The 18,051-nt window shown below is 50.8% G+C and overlaps 1 protein-coding gene across 5 annotated transcripts in view; it reads left to right on the forward strand.

Moving 5' to 3' along the window:
• The window catches only part of ATP6V0A1 (ATPase H+ transporting V0 subunit a1), a 60,969-nt gene extending 43,671 nt beyond the window's left edge, over positions 1–17,298 (forward strand). For 2 of the 5 annotated variants that reach the window (XM_032871671.1, XM_032871673.1), the window contains exons 18-22: positions 4,697–4,804; positions 6,015–6,032; positions 10,905–11,022; positions 11,327–11,498; positions 17,135–17,298. In XM_032871671.1, coding sequence (XP_032727562.1) covers positions 4,697–4,804; positions 6,015–6,032; positions 10,905–11,022; positions 11,327–11,498; positions 17,135–17,228 — 510 coding nt within the window. In that variant the 3' untranslated portion in view covers positions 17,229–17,298. Of the gene's footprint in view, positions 1–4,696; positions 4,805–5,923; positions 6,033–10,904; positions 11,023–11,326; positions 11,499–17,134 lie in introns of those variants that run through there. The other 3 variants (XM_032871672.1, XM_032871674.1, XM_032871675.1) reach the window with 2 other exon arrangements.
• The last annotated feature ends 753 nt before the right edge of the window (positions 17,299–18,051 follow it).

Genomic DNA, 18,051 nt, shown 5'->3' on the forward strand with positions numbered 1-18,051 from the left:
AAATGCACCTGTGTCATATCCCAGCATGAGCACTGGACCTGCTGAAATTTAAAAACCAAAAACCACATGTATTTGCTGTTCGAACATCTGGTTTCAGCTTTGTGTAGCTCAGGCAGAGAAAACAACTCATAGGTCTTTACCTTTCCTGGCCATGCTTTGCTCATGCTGTGCTCAGCACAGTCCAGATCTGGGCCTGCCTGGATGCAGCGTCAGCCAGATCAGGGCTGCAAGAGCTGCAGGGAGATGAATCCACTCATGTGGTTTGCCTGGGCAACCGCAGGGCTGACGCTGAGACATTTTCTTTTAAAATGACACCATGATACTTTCGCCAGCTAAGACATCCGGAAAAAACATTTGGTTTAAGGAACACTGATTTTTTTTTTTCTTTTTCTTTTTAGAAAGGAGCACATACACTTGTGTTTACTTAATGTATGTGTGCTTATGAATTCTACACACACACACACACACACACACACACACTTAAGTTGCCAGATTTTCATTTCTGCCTATGCAATAATGCTTACTTACTACACTGCCTAGTAAAGCCCAAAAGATCTTATTGCATGACTCTCAAAAGGCTGTTAGATTATTATTCCTGTTGGAGAGCAGCTGAGTTACAAGACCCTCCTTCTCCCTTTTCTGACCATCTTCATCCTTCCATGTACCCTCCATTCGTCTCCCCCCTCACTCCCTCCCTCTTTTTTTTCTTTCCCCCTTCCTCTTCTCTTCCATTCACTATCAGGAAGGGCAGCCTGTGGAGGCCCCAGTCAGCCCAACCCCGAGCCAGCAGGGACTAGAGGCAGCAGCGGCTGCAACAGTGAGTGAATTAAAACTGACAAACCATCACATTTTGTGTAAAGAGGTGGCAAACAGTGCAGCAGAATTCTTTTCAGTTACGTTGAGAGCATGGGACATGTGTGCTCTTGGGAAGTACGTCCTTGTTACTCATTGAGATGATGACAGAAAAGATATCCACCTCTTATGAATAGATTCTAATATCATCTTTACCGTTGGTCTACTAAGTTAAGTTTCTATTAAAAACCGTAAGTACAGTCATATCTATGGAAGCAAAGTGACTTTTGTACCCTCTCAGAATCCCATCATCTTAATCCAAGATGACAGCTCTTGGACTCATCCACTTTCATGTCTGTCTTTTGTAACCATGTATTAGATGATTTTTCAGCATGGAGCAAGATCATTCCTGTGATTCTTGAATTAATTTCCCTGCTCTTTAAACTTCTGGTTTGGAGGGATGCGTGGACATTTGGTCCATTTTAGCTATGACTTTCTCTCCTGCCAGTGGGACCTTATACATGTCTGCTCTTTTGTGAGAGACTCAGAAGCCCTCCTGTCCTCAGCTCCTCCAGAGACCTCCAGTCTGCGTGGGTCTCTATGCCCTCTGCATCTGATGCAGTAAGCAAAGTCATCTGTCTGGATCTTTCCTTCTTTAAATATCAACTCATAATTCAGCAACCGCACTTCAAATGTTAATCATTTCAATATTTGTCCTTAACGATATCTCTTAACAAACTCTTTTAATGCACTGAGACCAACTTAGCCCAGTCAATTCCAGGTAATTGGTAAGATTTTTAAAATCTGACCAGCAGGGATCACACATGTTGCTGGTGTGATCTAGTGACAGACATCATACTCCTTTAAAAGAAAATGAAATATTTAGATGGAGAACCATTTCCTTCATTAGGTGTTTCGGATCATTTTAAACTTAGATACCTGCCATAATCATCCTTCTAGAACGAGTCTAAAAGCGCTGACATTTTGGACCAGAAGATCATTTAATGTTGCTGCTTGAAATTATGTTCAAAGAGAGACTTATTCTCTCCTTTCCTATGAGAATTTTTTTTTAAAAGCCCACAAAGCACATACTATCCATTTATCAACATTCTTTCCCAATGCTCTTATTTTTGCTAGTCTTAGCATATTAATGATGTGCTTCTGAGGCATCTGTCTTGATGCTCTTAACTCTGGTATCCCCTTTCTGTGACACTCTCCAAATTAAATGTCCCCAGTCTGGAAAGCTGCACATTCATGGGGTCTTCTTCACCTCACTGGTTCTTTAGCAAAATATCTGGCTCTAGAGAGCAGCCTGAAGGCATCAGGACGGTCATTTTACAACAAGGACCCTGGATTCTTGACCCTAAGGGCTGAGGATACGATCATTGATCTGTGTTTCTTCTGTTCTGTGTCCTCTTGGTTGTCTGTAAGCAGTGTGTCACAGTTTACTTTTTTCTTTTCTTTTTTTTGCTGATGTATATGTCTCATCCCCTCTTCCTAGAACTCTCATGTCCTGTGTCCTGAAGAGACACTTGTTGGTGTCTGCCTGGGGAGATGGTTTACCTGTCTGCCCCTCACTCTGTCTGCTGGTTGGGGAAAGCTTCAGAAATGACCTTCTGTTTTGGGAGCCTTAAAGCCTTAAGGCTGCCTGGACCCTGTAACCCTTGTCAGGGTACTCTGGGGTCCTCTCCTGTCCACAGTCCACCTGCTGAGGGTTGTCGGGTATAAGGTGCGTGACCTGGAGGTGCCCAGGGTCTTAGGGCTTCCTGAATCTGACTACACATCAGAATCACCTGGTAAACTTTAAATTTATTTGTTTCTTAGGGTATTAAAACAAAAGAAGTAATAAAGATGGTTCCTGATTCCATGACCTAGACAATCCCCTATTGATATTAAAAAGTAAAATTAGGGGGCACCTGGGTGGCTCAGTAGATTAAGCGTCTGGCTCTTGATCTCAGCTCAGGTTTTAATCTCAGGGTTTTGAGTTCAAGCCCCACGTTGGGGCTACTAAAGCCCGACTAAAACCAAAACACTAAAAAGTAAAATTAAAGCAATAGTTTAGAGAATGCAAATAGTACAGAAAGAGAAAGTCCCCCTCTTCCCAGACCCCTCTGCTCAAAGGCAGGGGAGTTTTGCTTCCAAATTTTTTCTGCATATTTCTATTATCCATTAATATAAATCTGTATATATGTTTGTACATGTATATATGTATGTGTTTAAAACATACTAGGAATTGTGTTTTAAACTGTGGCACTCTTCTGCCACAGTTTTAGGTTTTAAAGTTTTTAGTGTATCCTGGGAGATTGTTTCACTCTTTTATAGTTGTCTGGTATTCCATAGAACATTCTGTTGGATATGATAAAATTGTGTAATCACTCTCTTGTTGATGGATGTGTTGGTTGTTCCCAATTCTTTGCTATTACAAATAAGAATGCAGGGAACATCGTTGTCCGTGTACCTTGATAAAATTTCATAAACACAGATGTTCCCAGCAGCAGGACTGCTGGGTCTCAAAGGGTACTTACATTTGTGTGTGTGTGTGTGTGTGTGTGTGTGTGTGTGTGTGTGCTTACATTTTCAATTTTGACAGACAGTAAAAATGATTATACAGTTTGCACTTGGGGGATATTTTTTTAAACATAGATTTCCTAGGCCCCACTCCAGACCTACTAAACGTACAATTTCTGGAGGTAGCATTTGAGAATCTCTAATTTCAAGGTGATTCTGATGCAGCTGGCTCTCTCACCAGCATGGGAGAACCTGTGCTACAAGTAGAGAGAGACTTTGCCCAGACACTGAGTTCTAGTAGTCCATAAGCTGTGGTAAAAAGGGCACACCAGATGGTGGAGCCATGAGTGGGGACCCCAGGGCAGTTGGCACGTCGTGCTGCTACCCAGAAGGCCATTTTGCTGGAGAGCAATTTTTAAACTCTTGCCTCCTTTGGGCTCCCTGATGAGAAACCATAAGCAGTGGGTCTAAGGGCTGGCTCTTTAGCTCCTTTTCCCTCTGGCAGGTTAGCTCTCATTGCTGTTTGTCTGATTTCACTCCAGTTCTGCCTGGTTTTTGCACTCAAAGAGTCCTTTTGCCTCAGCAAACCCAAGCCTTTCAAGTCAGGTTGACTTAGAAATTCTGCTTCTGGGAGCCCGCTGAACACAAATGACTGGAAAACGGGTAGAGGCAAACACTCAGTCTGCATCTGCCACATGCCTCCCAAGATTGTTGGAACATTCCAGAGTCCTCCACTGAAGGAAAGGAGTCTTTTCCTTGTTCTTTTTTCTTTCTTTCTTTCTTTTTTTTTTTTTTTAAACTCCGTATTCTCTAGCCACAAGCTGATGTACATTAAGCTTTTGTCCCTTCCCTGATCCTAGGAAGTCCTTTGTTCCTGGGCAGAGACCTGGTCCGCTTCTGGGAGAGGTTGCTGGAACTCTTAGGTTCCAGCTGAAAGCTTATCCAACCAGGTTATAGTCACCATGTCATTTGGCTCCCCTCCCGCCTAGAAAGTCTGATCTCTAGTCCTAGAAAAACTTAGACCCCTGACAACTTTATAGATAGAGCTACAGTCCTTATAAGAGTCTGCTCATATGAAGCTTTTCCCTCGAGCAGACCTCTCAGCTGGCCTTGACCGAGGCCAGGTTAGTGCATCCTGGTGCAGCAGGCAGAAGTGATCAGAGTGAGGTGGTAAATGCGGCTGGGGCTGGGGCTGGGGCTGGGGCCGGGCCGGTGGTGGTTGGGGCGGGGACAGTGGCTTGTTCTTAGTTCAGCTGTTGGATCAGCGGGGTGTGATTTTGTTGCTAGCATATATGCTTTTCTGAGGTTTGTATGTACTAACCACCGCCCTTCCCCGCCTCACAGAATGTCACATTAAAGCCCAGGCAAATTCTACTCTTTCTGTTCGTCTGTGTAGGGAACTCTCAACTTTGGTGGGATCAGGGTGGGCAACGGACCGACAGAGGAGGATGCTGAGATTATTCAGCATGACCAGCTCTCCACCCATTCAGAGGACGCAGAAGAGGTAAGATCCAGTGGCGTGGGCGTCCTCTCCTTCTCCTGTGGGCCAGCCCTCGTCTGACGTGCGGAAGCGGCCTCCCTCTGGTCTTCTTGAAAAATGAAAATGCTCATATTAGTGATCAGCCTGCCTTCCGGGCCTCTTCGGGCAACACAGCTTTTTCCAGCTCCCGGCGGCCCCTCCAGTACCCGCGGCAGTTGTGGTCGCTTGTCTGAGCTCATTGAATTCTGAGTTGCCCGCGGTACTCTGCATGCCGATCTCAGTGACTGACTGTGCTCCTGGGGACCGAGGGCAGAAGAGGCCCAGGCTTCCCCACTCTTGTTACCAGAAACACAGCCCCCTTAGGGCAGCTTCTTCCTCCCTTTCCCCTTTCAGGAATGCTTCCAGTTGGAACTGTAACCACGGGTATTTTTTAAGTCTTGTCCCACTAGTGGGCTCTTTTTTTTTTTTTTCCCCCAAGATTTTATTTATTTATTTGACAGAGAGAGAGAGTTCACAAGTAGGCAGAGGGAGGGGGGGGAAGCAGGCTCCCCGCTGAGCAGAGAGCCTGATGCGGGGCACGATCCCAGGACCTCAAGATCACGACCCGAGTTGAAGGCAGAGGCCCAACCCACTGAGCCACCCAGGCGCCCCAACTAATGCGCTCTTACTACAAATATATTATCTGAGCTGCTTTTAAAAAATGTTATTTGCCGACCTTTTACAGCGAGAGTGAAAAGTGGTAAAGCCAAATTAGACTTTTCCTTAAACCACCACCCCCAGGCTGTTTTTTAAAATCCAGTCTCCTTGCCTGACACTCACACTACAAAGCCTCTGAACTGAACTTTTGAATGTCATCTGTTCATTATATTGTCTCTCTCTCTCTCTCTTTTTTTTTTTTTTTTTTTTTTTGCATTATATGCTTTTTGAAGCAAATAGAATAGGAATTGGGGACCCGGGTGACTAAACTTCTCAGTCTGACTGACCGCTTCCCCTATGCGTATGACATTTTTAAAAGAAATTGTAAGGATTGGGGTGCCTTTAAAAGATATGCATATTTTAATGCTGTAAATCGTGCTGGGTTTGCTTTCTGCGTGTGCTGAGGAGGCCTGCCTCCAACGCATTAGGCCCATTTAACATCCACAGTTTCCCCGGGAAACAGTCCGTAACCTTGTGCTCGTGACTTGTGACCATGTGTGGCATGGCTTCCCACTAAGTGTAAATTTGTATTTACAAGCCTACCGAGGATGAAGTGGTAAGAAACAAGCTGACTTTGCCTTCATGTTTATCTGGGGCTTCTCTTCCCATCCTTGTGATCACTCTGCTGACCCTGCTGCAGCCGGGGGCCACACACGACACCCGCGCATCCTGCATCTCACGGGCCATGTCTAACCAGTGCGTGAACCTGTGTTCTGAAAAAGCTCATCTCCATTAACTGCATCTCATGTCGGTCACCTCTGTCTTTGTTTCATTGACTTTGCTGATCTAATCCCTCTGAGAATGGCTTTGAAAGGAGCTGCAAGTAATGTCTGCTTTGGCATTCTTGAAGTGACCCCCCTTGGGGGTTAAATCCCATTGGTCTTTGCCTTCCTCTCCTGTGGTGTTATGTATGATACGGTCGGTCGCTCTGCCGCTGGGAGTAGCTGTTTCCTCCTTGCTCTCTGAGAGCTTGTGAGTAAAGCTTACCCTTCCTCCCTGTCTGAGATACAGCCAGTCTCTTCCTCCTGTCCTCATCAGCTTGATGGTGCTTGAAGTGAGAATTGCTGGACCTTCACTTGGGGTCCACTCTACCTCCCTGTGACCCAGATGGGAGGTAGAAAGCTTTCAAAAAGGAGGCTTTGTCTCTCCAGTGTATCCCAGAAAAAAAACAATCCCATTTGCATGAAAGGAGTTCATATTATACCAGGTAATAGAAACAAAGTTGGCTATTCAGGCCACATTTGGAGTAGAAGGCCTTCTAGCTTAGCAGTAATTCATTTAGCAATACACAAATTTTAAATTGATTTTTTTATTTTTAAAGGCCTTGCTGCACTGTTTGCATCTTCCCCCAAAACTTTTCTCTAAAATACATAGACCCATGAACCTTCCCTCTCCTGGCTCTCCTAGTCCTCTCTAAAAGAGAAGTGGGATGGGCTGTTCTGTGTAAAACCAGACCGTGATCGGTCTTCCTGAAGGCTGGAGAGGCTCACTCACTGGCATCCAGGAGCCCCTGTGTTCCTGTGAGCTGCTCACCTGCATGTAGTCACTGGTCGAACTGCTTGGAAGGGCTGGCTGGGAGTGTGTTCCGTGTTAGTGAGGAGCCCAGGCCTCTCCCAGTAACACAGCCTCCAACAACACTGCTCTTTCTAAGTGTCTTCTAGTAGAGCACTCAATGCATGGTCATCATCAGAATGGTTCGCATTAGTGAGCCATGTCCCAGGGGCTTTGGATGTCCACAGAAGATGGACTGTAATTCAGCCTCCCTAGTCTCTGGCCCCTCAGCTCCCTCAAGGGTTCAGCTTCCCGTGGCTTCCTAAACAATGATGACATTTTATCTTTATCAGGCACATGTACGGTGTAGTGCTCCACAGCCAGATTTAGATGAACTATTAAAATTATCTAAAGATTCCAAACAAAATCTTTTTTTTTTTTTTTTAAGTTCAGCCTAATTCTTCTAGAACTTCCCCTTTTTGCTTGGCTGTGAAAACCCATTTGCCCCATGTAGGCATTATTCCAGCCTGGGTGAAGCTGTAGTTCCTCTCCCTGGGAAGCACTCAGTCCTGTTGCGAACCAGGGCCAGGCCAGCTGATCGTCTGGGAAGTCTTGAAAGGCTGTAACCATTCAGCAAGGGTCAGTGGCACCTCTCCCTACTGTCATCTCACCAGGTGTGGTCATCCCACACACCCAGCCTTGTACTCATTCCATCCGTCCATGTGTTTTTTTCATCCCACTCACGTATCCATCCATCCAGTCATCCCACTTACCCATCTGTCCATCCCACCCATTCATTTGTCTCATGCATCCATCTGCCCTGCCCACCCACCCATCCTCCATCTGTCCATCCCACCCACCCACCCATCCATCCATCTGTTCATTCATCCCACCCACCCATCCATCCATTAATTCTTTTATCCCACCCATTCATTCATTCACCCTCTGTGTGCCAAGCACTGTGGTGCTACAGAAACTGCAAGAAGACAAACATAGCCGTTACCTTCAAGGAACTCCCAGCCAAACTGAAGAAACAGCCTGGGTGACAGATGGCGTGATTAAGATGTGCCCAGGATGCTGTGGGAACACAGAAAGAGGGCACCTGACAGGCACTGGGGTTGGGGTGGAGAAGAGGTGACCAGGAAGTGATTCCCTACAGAGATTGTTGCTAACTTAGTCCGGTCAAGCAGGAGTCTTTGTGGGGGCTGGGTGAGAAGGCAGACCCATCAGTGTGTATAGTTATCTGAAAGACACAGGCATGTGGGCCCATCACGTGTTGGGGATAAACAGGCACACGGCTTGGCTGGAGCTCAGGGGCAGGAATTGGAGACCAGTGAGAGGGGCGCCTGGAAGCTGCAGAAACTCACCTTGGTACCAAGTGTTTGAATAGTAAGGAGCGATCAGAAGGCAGGGGCAGCTGCAAGTGTCACAGCCTGTGTGCATTGCTGAAATGCTCTAGTGGGTGTGTTCTAGGGGATATTGGATTGGGGAGGGGTCACAGTGTGGAGGCATGGAGACCAGCTAGTTTGATACTAGTCATGAAAGAATCAGGAGGCCTGAAGTGAGTTGCAGAGGAGTTGGAAAGGAAGGGACAGCTAAGGAGATCAAGGAAGTTAGAGCTACGGGTCCCAGGACTTCAGTGAATGTAGGCGGTGAGAGTGAGTGAGGATTCCAGATTGACTTCCAGGCTCGGATGCCTGGGGCCCTAGTGATGACACTGTTAGACATGGGACCTAGAGTAGGAACAGGTCCTGGTGGGGTCAGAGGAGAGCAATGAATGAGTGTGGGGGCATGGAGTTTGAAGTGCCTCTGGTGCACTGGGAAGGGATGTAGCATGGCCCGTTGGGAACAGGGAAAGCGGAAATGAAGGTGTCCATCGGGGAGTCACTCCTACGGGTGGCCGTCCAAGACTGAGCGGCCACGCTGCAAGAGAAGTGTGAGAGCTGAGGCTGGACCTCCGACATTTAAGGAAGAATCAAGATGGAGACTGGGAAGGAGCATCCAGGGAGGTAGGAGGAAAACTGAGGGCAGGGGAGCGTCTCCAGAGCAAGGAGGAAAAGGCAACAGTGAGAGACACTGCAGGGGCTCAGTCAGGACACAGAATGTGTTAGACCTCACACCTGGGAGGCAAGGGAGTGGGTCCTGGGAAGGTAGGGTCTGTCGGGTGGAGAGGGTGGAGCGGGTGGAGGGCAGGGCCCAGGAGGTGAGGAGGGGACAGGCCGCACACCCGGAGGAGAGTGTAGACGGGAGTCCGTAGCGGTCCTTCTCAGTCACAGCTGACTCCTGAGGCAGTGATAGGCTCCTAAGTGCTGGGCTGCATTTCACGCTAAATCCTCACCCACTTTCTCCATTATATAGTGATGAAAACTTGCCCACGGTTACAAAGCAAGAAGTTAAGAAAGAAAGTACAGAGAGTGTGGTAACACCCGGAAGGGAGGCTCCCTCTGTGTTCTCCATTCTTCTGGGAGGAACTCTGGGTAGAATAAAACTGAAAAGGGCCCAGTTCTACAGGAAACCCAGCAGACCGTGCTTTCATGGAGCTCTTAGGAGCAGTGCTCCTGGGAGCCAGGACTGTTCCTGCCTCTACAGGCTCTGGGGTGACAGCCAGCAGTGGTGGGAAAGAGCTCTTAGCAGTGTTCTTGGGATTGGGGTAATGAAGATTTCCCTAGTTTTTAGGGTAACAGGCCTCTTTAGGAGGCCTGAAGAGCCTGTTACAGAAGAAAAGCCCAAAAATACTCCAAGTGTAGATGGTCAGGTGAGGGAAACTGAGGCAGTTGCCCAGAGATGTTGTGTTGGAGCTGGGCCCCCTCCCTCCTGGCCGCACCCCAGAGGCCTGGGCTGTTAGCACTTTACCAGCCAGCTCCTTCTCTTGTCCTGCCCTCCTGCAATTTCCCAGGACATTTCTTGTGTCCTTTGGGAGTGGAGTCATGTGAGTCTTGAAAGAAACTGGTGAAAAACAGACTCTGACCTGAAGGCAGGGCAGGCAGGGAGGCCCTGTGCTTCTGGGTTTCTGTGGGGGCTGTGTGGGAGGAGCCCGGGAAGGGCCCACCTCCTGTTTTTGGTGGCTGTGATTGCCCCACCCGGGGTGGGAGTTGGGGCCCTGGAAGGATGCCTGGCTCCCCTCCAGTGCATGCCAGTAATTATTCCCTAGCCGCTCTTGGAGCGGGCTGCATGTGAACTCCTGCAGGCTTGTTCTAGCTCTACCCCTTTATTCTCAAAACAGTATTTGATGTGGGAAGGAAAGCTGGGAGAAAGGGAGCCTGAGAAAAACAGAAACAAAAAACAATAGATGTTCCATGTGGTCTCAGTCAACTGGAGGATTCAGGGAAACTTCTGTCAGAATTTCCATGTGTCATCTTCTCAGAAGCCACAAAAGAAAAAGGAGGTTATCTTGCTCCCAACAGGCCATAAGAATAATAAGTGAAGTGACTGTAGAGGCTTAGTCTTGCCTTGGCAGCTTCTGGCCTGCGAGCCCGTCACCTGAAGCATGGCCGCCCGGGAAAAGCCCTCTGCTCTCAGGACTCGGAGGAAGGAGGAGGGAGGAGGTCAGCTGGAGGAGGCCCAGCAGCAGGGCCCGAGTCCCGCGTCCAGACAGCCCATTTCTCTGAGTGCTCTTAACTCGGCATACGTTCCTCTCTCGAGCTTAGAGCCTAGTGAGAGGAAAAAAATGTGTTGAGAGTCATCTCGTTAAGATGGAGGTCATTAAAATGTAGTCTGTCAAGGGAAATGGGGTGTCCCAGTTGGGGGCTAAGCCAGGCAGGATTTCTGGGGATAACGTAGCTGAATCACCACCTGAGGTCAACACTGGGGGCTTCCTGGTCCGGATAGCCATCAGTGCTGGTGCTCAGGCCTGGGCCCCAAGCACCAAGTGGCCACAGCCCCATCTGCACATCGCCTCCCAGCCTTCTGTCTTCTCTCTGGTTTCCTCCCATGACAGTTTGACTTTGGGGACACCATGGTCCACCAGGCCATCCACACCATCGAGTACTGCCTGGGCTGCATCTCAAACACGGCCTCCTACCTGCGGCTCTGGGCCCTCAGCCTGGCACATGCACGTGAGTGTATTTCTCTCTGGTGGGAAATTACAGGTTTCCCCTTCTCTGGGCACTCTCCCCGATGTGGGGCTTAAGTAGAGTGGAAATAACATAGAGGTCTGGAACTACTCAGACTCCTGAATCCCGGGAGAAAGACGCCCAAACGGGAGGACGAGCACTTTGCCACCTGAGCTATGCACGGGAGTCCCTGTAGGAAGCCAGGTTGCGGCAAACACTTCAGGTGAGGGACGGCAGAGCAAAGTGGTAGGCCCACGGCACCTCTTGCCACGCTGAACCAGATGTCCTGTCTCTCTGCATTCCCCAGAGCTGTCTGAGGTGCTTTGGACCATGGTGATCCACATCGGCCTCAGCGTGAAGAGCTTGGCGGGAGGTCTGGCGCTGTTCTTCATTTTCGCTGCCTTTGCCACCCTGACCGTGGCCATCCTCCTGATCATGGAGGGCCTCTCGGCCTTCCTCCATGCACTGCGATTACACTGGTGAGCGGCAGCGAGTTCGGGGGGCTGGGATGTGTCCTTAGCTGCACGGAGGGCAGCTTTACTCTGGTACAGAATCCAGAGACACTATCAAGTGTCTTTCGTTCACATCATTATACCCAAGGACCTACATTAGGAGTGAGCATCAGGAAATGTCCACAGAAAAGCACAGCTCACTTTTCAGAGCCTCCAACGGAGAATTCTCTGGTGGGTGTTGTCAGATTCCCTCTCCCTGCCTTTAGCTTTCTTCCCTGCTCTTAATTATGGCTTAAAAGCCCTGCTGAGGTTGTTGGTTTGTTTGGTTTTTGTTTTGTTTTGTTGCTCTGGCAAAAACTTTCTCCTGTCTTCAGAGCAATGGAAGCAACTCTGGAATAGATTTGCAGTCCGGGAAGGTGCTAGAGCACACTGTACCCCAGTTTTGTCCCCCTCGTTCTGTCACTGTGCCAGTGTCTTTGCGTAGGAGCCCTGGCAGCCCCATGTGGGTAGGGGGGGTTCCTGCTTCCACCTTGTGTAGCTCAGCACCCTGAAGCAGCTTCTTCAGAAGGGCAGGTTTGGATTTGTTTGTTTTCCTTAAAGTAGTTGGTGGCTTTTAATGGCTCTGTCTGGAGAGAGCTAGCTCAGTCCCAGGGAGTGGGAGAGGTGGAGTCTGGTCCAGACAGTGACCCTGTGACCTCAAGGTAGGGTTACCAGGTTTGGCAAATACAATTACAGGACACCCAGTGAAATTTGAATTTCAGATAAACAATGGTTTTTGGGGGGTTTTTTGTAGTATAAGTATTTCCCAAATGTACATGGGATATACTCATACTAAACACTAGGCATCCTGTACTTCATCTGGTTTCCCTACCCCAAGCTTGCCCTCTTTTGAGTCTCTACTTCATCCTTTATGTTATGATTCTCCCTCTCTTTTTGCGTCTCAAACCCCAATGGCTGTGGAAGCTCTGGGCCCTGTCCCTAGAGAAACACCCCCACCAGCAGTCTTACCCGTTTATGGGGTCACAAACTCAGGGACCCTAACCGTAGGAACTCCTAGACGAGAGGGCCTATGATGCCAATGATCTCAAGATCAGAGGGTGTATGGAATGTCTCATGACATCAGTTTTCTAACCCTGAACCCAAGGATCCTCTTCCCCATTCCCCTTATCTTTGGTTTCCTCCTGACTTGGTTATGCCGAGCCCCCTCCAAGATTCCTCTGTTTGCTGTTCTAAATGACAGGGGAATGTGAGGCATGGCAGAGCGGGGCATAACTGGGACTTGCTCTTCCCTCAAAAGCTCTTTTAAAATAACCCGTCCTCTGGCTGGCTTTCCTCCTCCTTGCTGCCCTCCTCTCCACCCAGCTGTTGTTTATTTACTGTCCAGCCAGGAGGTTAGGGGTGCTGTGTGGCTCAGACTGCTGGCCCGCTGCCCTGTTCTCAGCTTATCAGCACGCTCTCTCCCCAGCACACTTCCTCAGCCGCTCAGTATGAGGGAATGTCCTTGTAGCCAGCCTGTGGTGACTCACTGTCTCTTCCTTCCTTTCCTCGTCCCTTCTCTGTCTCCTGAGCCCTGGGCTTGAGGGACCAAGTTGCCACCCCACCTGAATTCCAGCCCAAGAGGGGAGCCTGTCACCTCCTCCCTTGGGCGGGCGGGAGCAGTCATGGTGCTGGATCAGAACCGTCAGAGCAGTGAGCCAAGCACACTGTCATCACCTGAGCCTGGGCCTAATCTCCAGAGTGAGCAGAGGCCGCTTGGGAGGCCATGTTCTATTGTGGCCAGAAGGATTATTTCTCCCTCGGGCTTACCTGTGGCCTTCAAGTGAAGGTGTCTTCCCACGGCCCCATGAGTAAGCCCAAGGACCTGATGAGTGACAAGAGAGCAGGCTTCAAATTAGGCCCACCTGGGTTCAAATTCCAGCTCTGCTGTCACTGGCTGCGTGACCCTGAGGAGAGCACTTACCTTTCTGGACCTCATTCTCAGGTGGGGAGAGGATGGTATCCGTATAACATGGTCACTGTGATAAATAGGAAATAATGTGCACACGAGGTGCCTGTCGCAGTGGCCCGGCTCATCAGAAACTGACGTTCGAGTGCAGATCGCTTAGAAGTGGGCTGCCCTAAGGAGAGGGCATCTTGGTGCCAGTCCCTCGCAAAGAAACTGCTTTTAGTGTTTCAAGAGGGGAGACCCCCCCCCAAGAGAGGCACAGGCTCATCAGACAACCTTGTGGGTTGCGGAGGTATCTCAGAGAAGAGAAACATGAAACTCCTTTGTCCAGCTTTCAGAATCCTGTTGTTGGAGGCCTGTTTGGAACATCGCCCTGACCGAAAGGGGGTGAATGAAACGGGTGCTCGTGCTCCCCCTCCTGGCCAGATGTGGATGTGAGGCAGGGATTTGGGGCCTTCTAGTCCTGGTTCCCACCACCACTGGGATGCAGGAATTCTGAGTTGTGGCCCTCTTGTGAGGCTGGGGACAGCGGGTCCTGCTGAAAATGGGTGCTTGACATTGCTGTATTTTTCCTGGGGTCGAGCCTGGACGTCCTCATAACTCACTTTATCCTTGGCTGTCAGCTGGGGTTTCCTGATCCTATGCAAGGGCTGCCCCCTTACAAAAGCTCTGGATGTCTTCAGTGGGGACAAGAACAACAACGTCATATACCACTAGTGTGAGATTCATGTAGGGTCCTAAGGAGGTGGGTGATATATTTGAAAACAAGAGTGAACAGGTTACTGTCCCAGCCTGTTCATCTCGTGTCCTTCTGAGTTACATGTTTCTCTCGTTTGCCTCCTGTCATAGATGTCTTTCCTTGCGCAGGAAAGGCAAAGGCAGGGATAGGATTTGTCAGTTTGTGGACACCAAACTGACTTCCGTAGAAAGACTGCCGCCTCCTGGCCCACTTTCAGGAACCAAATCCCTTCTTACTGAGCAGCTCTACACATGTGTCAATGTGCACACGTGTGCACTCACAGATTTGTTGAAGGGCAAAGGAAGGTGGGGACCAGGCTGTCATAAAGAGTGAAGTGGCGTGCACAGGACACCACGGGGCGGTTGCAGGAACAGCTGGCCTGAAAGTGAGTACACCTGGAGTGTAGTTCCTGGCTGCCATCATTGCCCTGGCTGGCATGGGGGCCATCAGACAGATTTGTGCTCCAGGCCCTGGGCTGCTCAGAGAGTGGCAGAAGGGGCCTGAGAAGTAGCTCAGCCCCAGATCATCTTTCTAAAACTGCCTCTTTCCACTCACATGCCTGCCAGGAAAGGGAGGAGACCCAGGACTCCTTTCCCCTTCCTTCACTCAAGGAAACGAGGTTTCCTGTTACATAGCAGTGCCGAGCGCTCCGTGAACTCCCCCTTACCCTTCGGGTCACGGGGTGGCCTCTGCCAGGTACCGCAGCAGGGAGGGAAGGGGTGTCTGAGGAACCCGTCTGACTTCCTGAGGCTGGGCCTCCTCACAACTGTGGAATTCTAGAGGTGGCTTGGGCCATGGCAGGGCCCTGGAGGCTACCTGAGTAGTGTAGCAGGCTCCTAAAATAAGAGGAACTTGCAGGGCTGTGAGCAGGGCACTCTAGGCCCCTACGCAAAGAACTTGATGTTTGTACTTTCTCAGGAAACACTCATTTTCCTGACTGGGAGGGAAAAAAGGGTGGGGAGCCCGATAGGGAGATTGCTTTCCAGCTTTGTTCTGGGAGGTTGGAGTAAGTGAGGCTGAGAAGGGATGGGAAGTCAGGCAGACCCCGAGATGCCCCAGGGTGTCTGTGGTGGTGGCCACCTGAACCCTCTAACCACAGGCAGTGGCTCGAGGTAGAGGGAGTATCGGGCCGTTTGTCAGAGGGACCACCCGTGCGCTCACACAGCAGAAGTCATCCACCTGCATCCCAGACCGCTGGAGCCCTTCCTTCCCGCCGGGCCCTCTGGGTAGGTAAGGCACACAGAGGAATGCCAGAAGGATGGCGATCCCACGGGCATCGGAACAATTCCTGAAGCTCCTATTCCATTCGTCCAGTTTGGAATTTGAATTGTTTGTGTGATTAGCCCGCCAGGGGGTCAGAGTTCTGCGCCCCTCGTAGACCCTAAGGGGACTTGGCTGCCATCTCGGACATGTTGAATGCAGATGGGATATGTCGATCTCTTCCCAGTTGTTCAGAAATGCCCTTGCCATGTGCAGACAGCCTGCTTGGCGTGAAGCATGCAGACCTGACGGCAGAGGGTGAAAAGCAGGAGCCTACCCCAGCCCTACCTAATGACCCCAGTGGAGGCCTGAATGGCTGTAGCTTCTAGGACGTCTCAGGGCATTGGGACAGGGGGACAAATCCAGATCCCGGTTTGAAATTGCTCTGGCCAGGAATCCTGTGACTTCAGTGTGAAGCCCCCTCCCCCAGGTCCTATTTTCCCTTGGCCCAGGGAACCCTCCAGAGTCTGGGAGGCTTTGGGATTTGGGCTCAGCCCCTGGAATGTGGGGCTGGGAGGAGAAGGCCACCTGTTCTTAATGCCCCCGTAGAAAATTCTGTTCACCTCTTCTCCCCAGGGGTTGCAGCCAGCACTGCAGGGCTGGAGGGGCCTCTGAGGACCTCTGAAGGCCACTATCAGACCGTCCCTGATGCACACAGTCCTTCCTGTGCAGCCTCTGGGCTTGGAGGCAGGACGGAGTCTCGCCCTAGGTCCCAGCCTCCAGCCCCCAGCCCCTCTGTCCTTTGCAGGGCTTCTGCTGATGCCCCCAGGGTCACACAGCTGAGTGGAAACTATTCCTCAGGGCAGCTCTCCTTGGCTTTTTTATCCTCTGATTCATGCATTTTTCTGCCCATATTTGGTGGTGATTTGGTTGCTGGGCAGCCCTCCAGGAAGTGTGCAGGGGGAAGCTCGCGGCCTGCAGCCTGGCTCTGCTTCCAGGAGGGCCGGCTTCCTGCCCCTCAGAGTTGGAGAGGGCCCCAGGGAGGCGCTCAGCCATGGCTGCTGGGCTCCCTGGGAAAGGAGGTGAAGCTCTGCTTTTCCTTTCAGCCCCTGAGAGAAGAATTCGTTCTCAGATGTTTTTGTCGTTGGAGAATATTTTTGCCATTACTTGGAGAAGACTCCTCATCCCCCCACCCCACCCCCGCAACTCCTGGGAATTTCCTCCCCAAAGCCTCCAGCCTTCACTCACAACCCTCCCTTCTCCTTCCTCCTGCAAGAAAAGAAACAAACAAGGGCACTTGCCCGAGTCCCTGGCGCTGAGCTCTGCCACCCAGGGGCTTCCCTGAGAGGTCGGCCGTGAGCCCCTGAGCCCTGGCCAGGAGCTGGTGTCTAGTCTCATTGCCCTCAAGAGCCTCAAAGCAGGGGCACTTTTACACATGGCTAGACAAAGAGTTTTGCGTAAACACACTCGGCTTAGCAGGAAGGAGCAGGAAGGACAAACCAGTGAGGAGGTACGCGGCACTCACTCCTGCCTTGCCAGAGTGCCTGGCCGAGGGCAGGCCCCGGCTTCAGAAGCAGGGCTTGTGTGCACTGTGGGAAGTAGGCTAAGGCCTGGGCTTGGTGGGTGGGTGGGCAGGTGGGTGGCAGAAGGCTGAGCTGTTTGTCCAGGCTCAGCTAGGAAAATGAGGTCTCCAGGAGGAGGGTCAGAGCATCCTTTTAGCCCCTGGGAAACCCCAAAAGGATTCTGTGGAATGATGGCTTTCCTTTTCCCTTTCCCCAGGGTCGAGTTCCAGAATAAATTCTACAGCGGAACCGGTTTCAAGTTCCTACCCTTCTCCTTCGAGCACATTCGGGAAGGGAAGTTTGACGAGTGAGCCTGTCGTGGGGCTGTGTGCCGGCAGGCTGCCCACCCCACTCCCTCCGCAGTGGTTAGCTGCGTTCCTCTTGCCTCTTGGCTCTGTTCTCTGGGTATCGGTGTGTTTGTGTCATCCCCGCCACCCCTCCCCCAGCCACCTGTGAGTCATTTAGATAGATCCGTCCCTCCCTGGGTCCTCCGCCACCGCCAACTTCATGTGTAGTGTAGTGATTTTCTAGAGAGAAGCCGGGCTCTGGCTGTCACTCATACCCACTGGGCACTGGCCTTGCCCTCCCAGCCTCCGTCCAGCCAGAGACAGCCCCTTCTCTGTCCCCTGGTGATGAACAAGTTGTGCATTTTACATTTGAGCCCAAAGCCCACGGAAGGAGCGCCGTCACCATATACACCAGGACTTGGAGCCCCCTCTTCCTGCCACTCTAGTTACTGGTTGGGGGCAGGGGTGCCCTTTAACACACCCCACTCTTGTGTTAGCAGGGAGGGTCCAGGAGGTGGTGTTTCTGTCCTCCGCCCATCCCCTCTGGTCTTCAGAGCAGTTGTTAATCAGGAATTCAGCTGGACCCGACTGTGCCACTGTGCGTGGCTTCTCCCTGTCACTCCCAAGGGTCCCAGGGGACCGCACACCACCTCCCTAATCTTTGCCCTTTCCTCCCTCCCAGAATCCCCTCCTTCTCCCCACCCGCTGTGTACCCGGCACAACAGCACAGCTGGGTCTCTGCGCAGAGGTCCTGGCTGTCTCCTCTGGCGGGATGCTTCTCAGGCGGAGGCAGGCCCTGCCCTCTGAGCAGAGTCTTCGAACTGGTGCTGTTTCCTGGCGCAGTCCC

Source organism: Lontra canadensis, unplaced genomic scaffold (assembly GCF_010015895.1).
Source record: "Lontra canadensis isolate GAN:19392208 unplaced genomic scaffold, GSC_riverotter_1.0 scaffold43, whole genome shotgun sequence".
NCBI lineage: Eukaryota > Metazoa > Chordata > Mammalia > Carnivora > Mustelidae > Lontra > Lontra canadensis.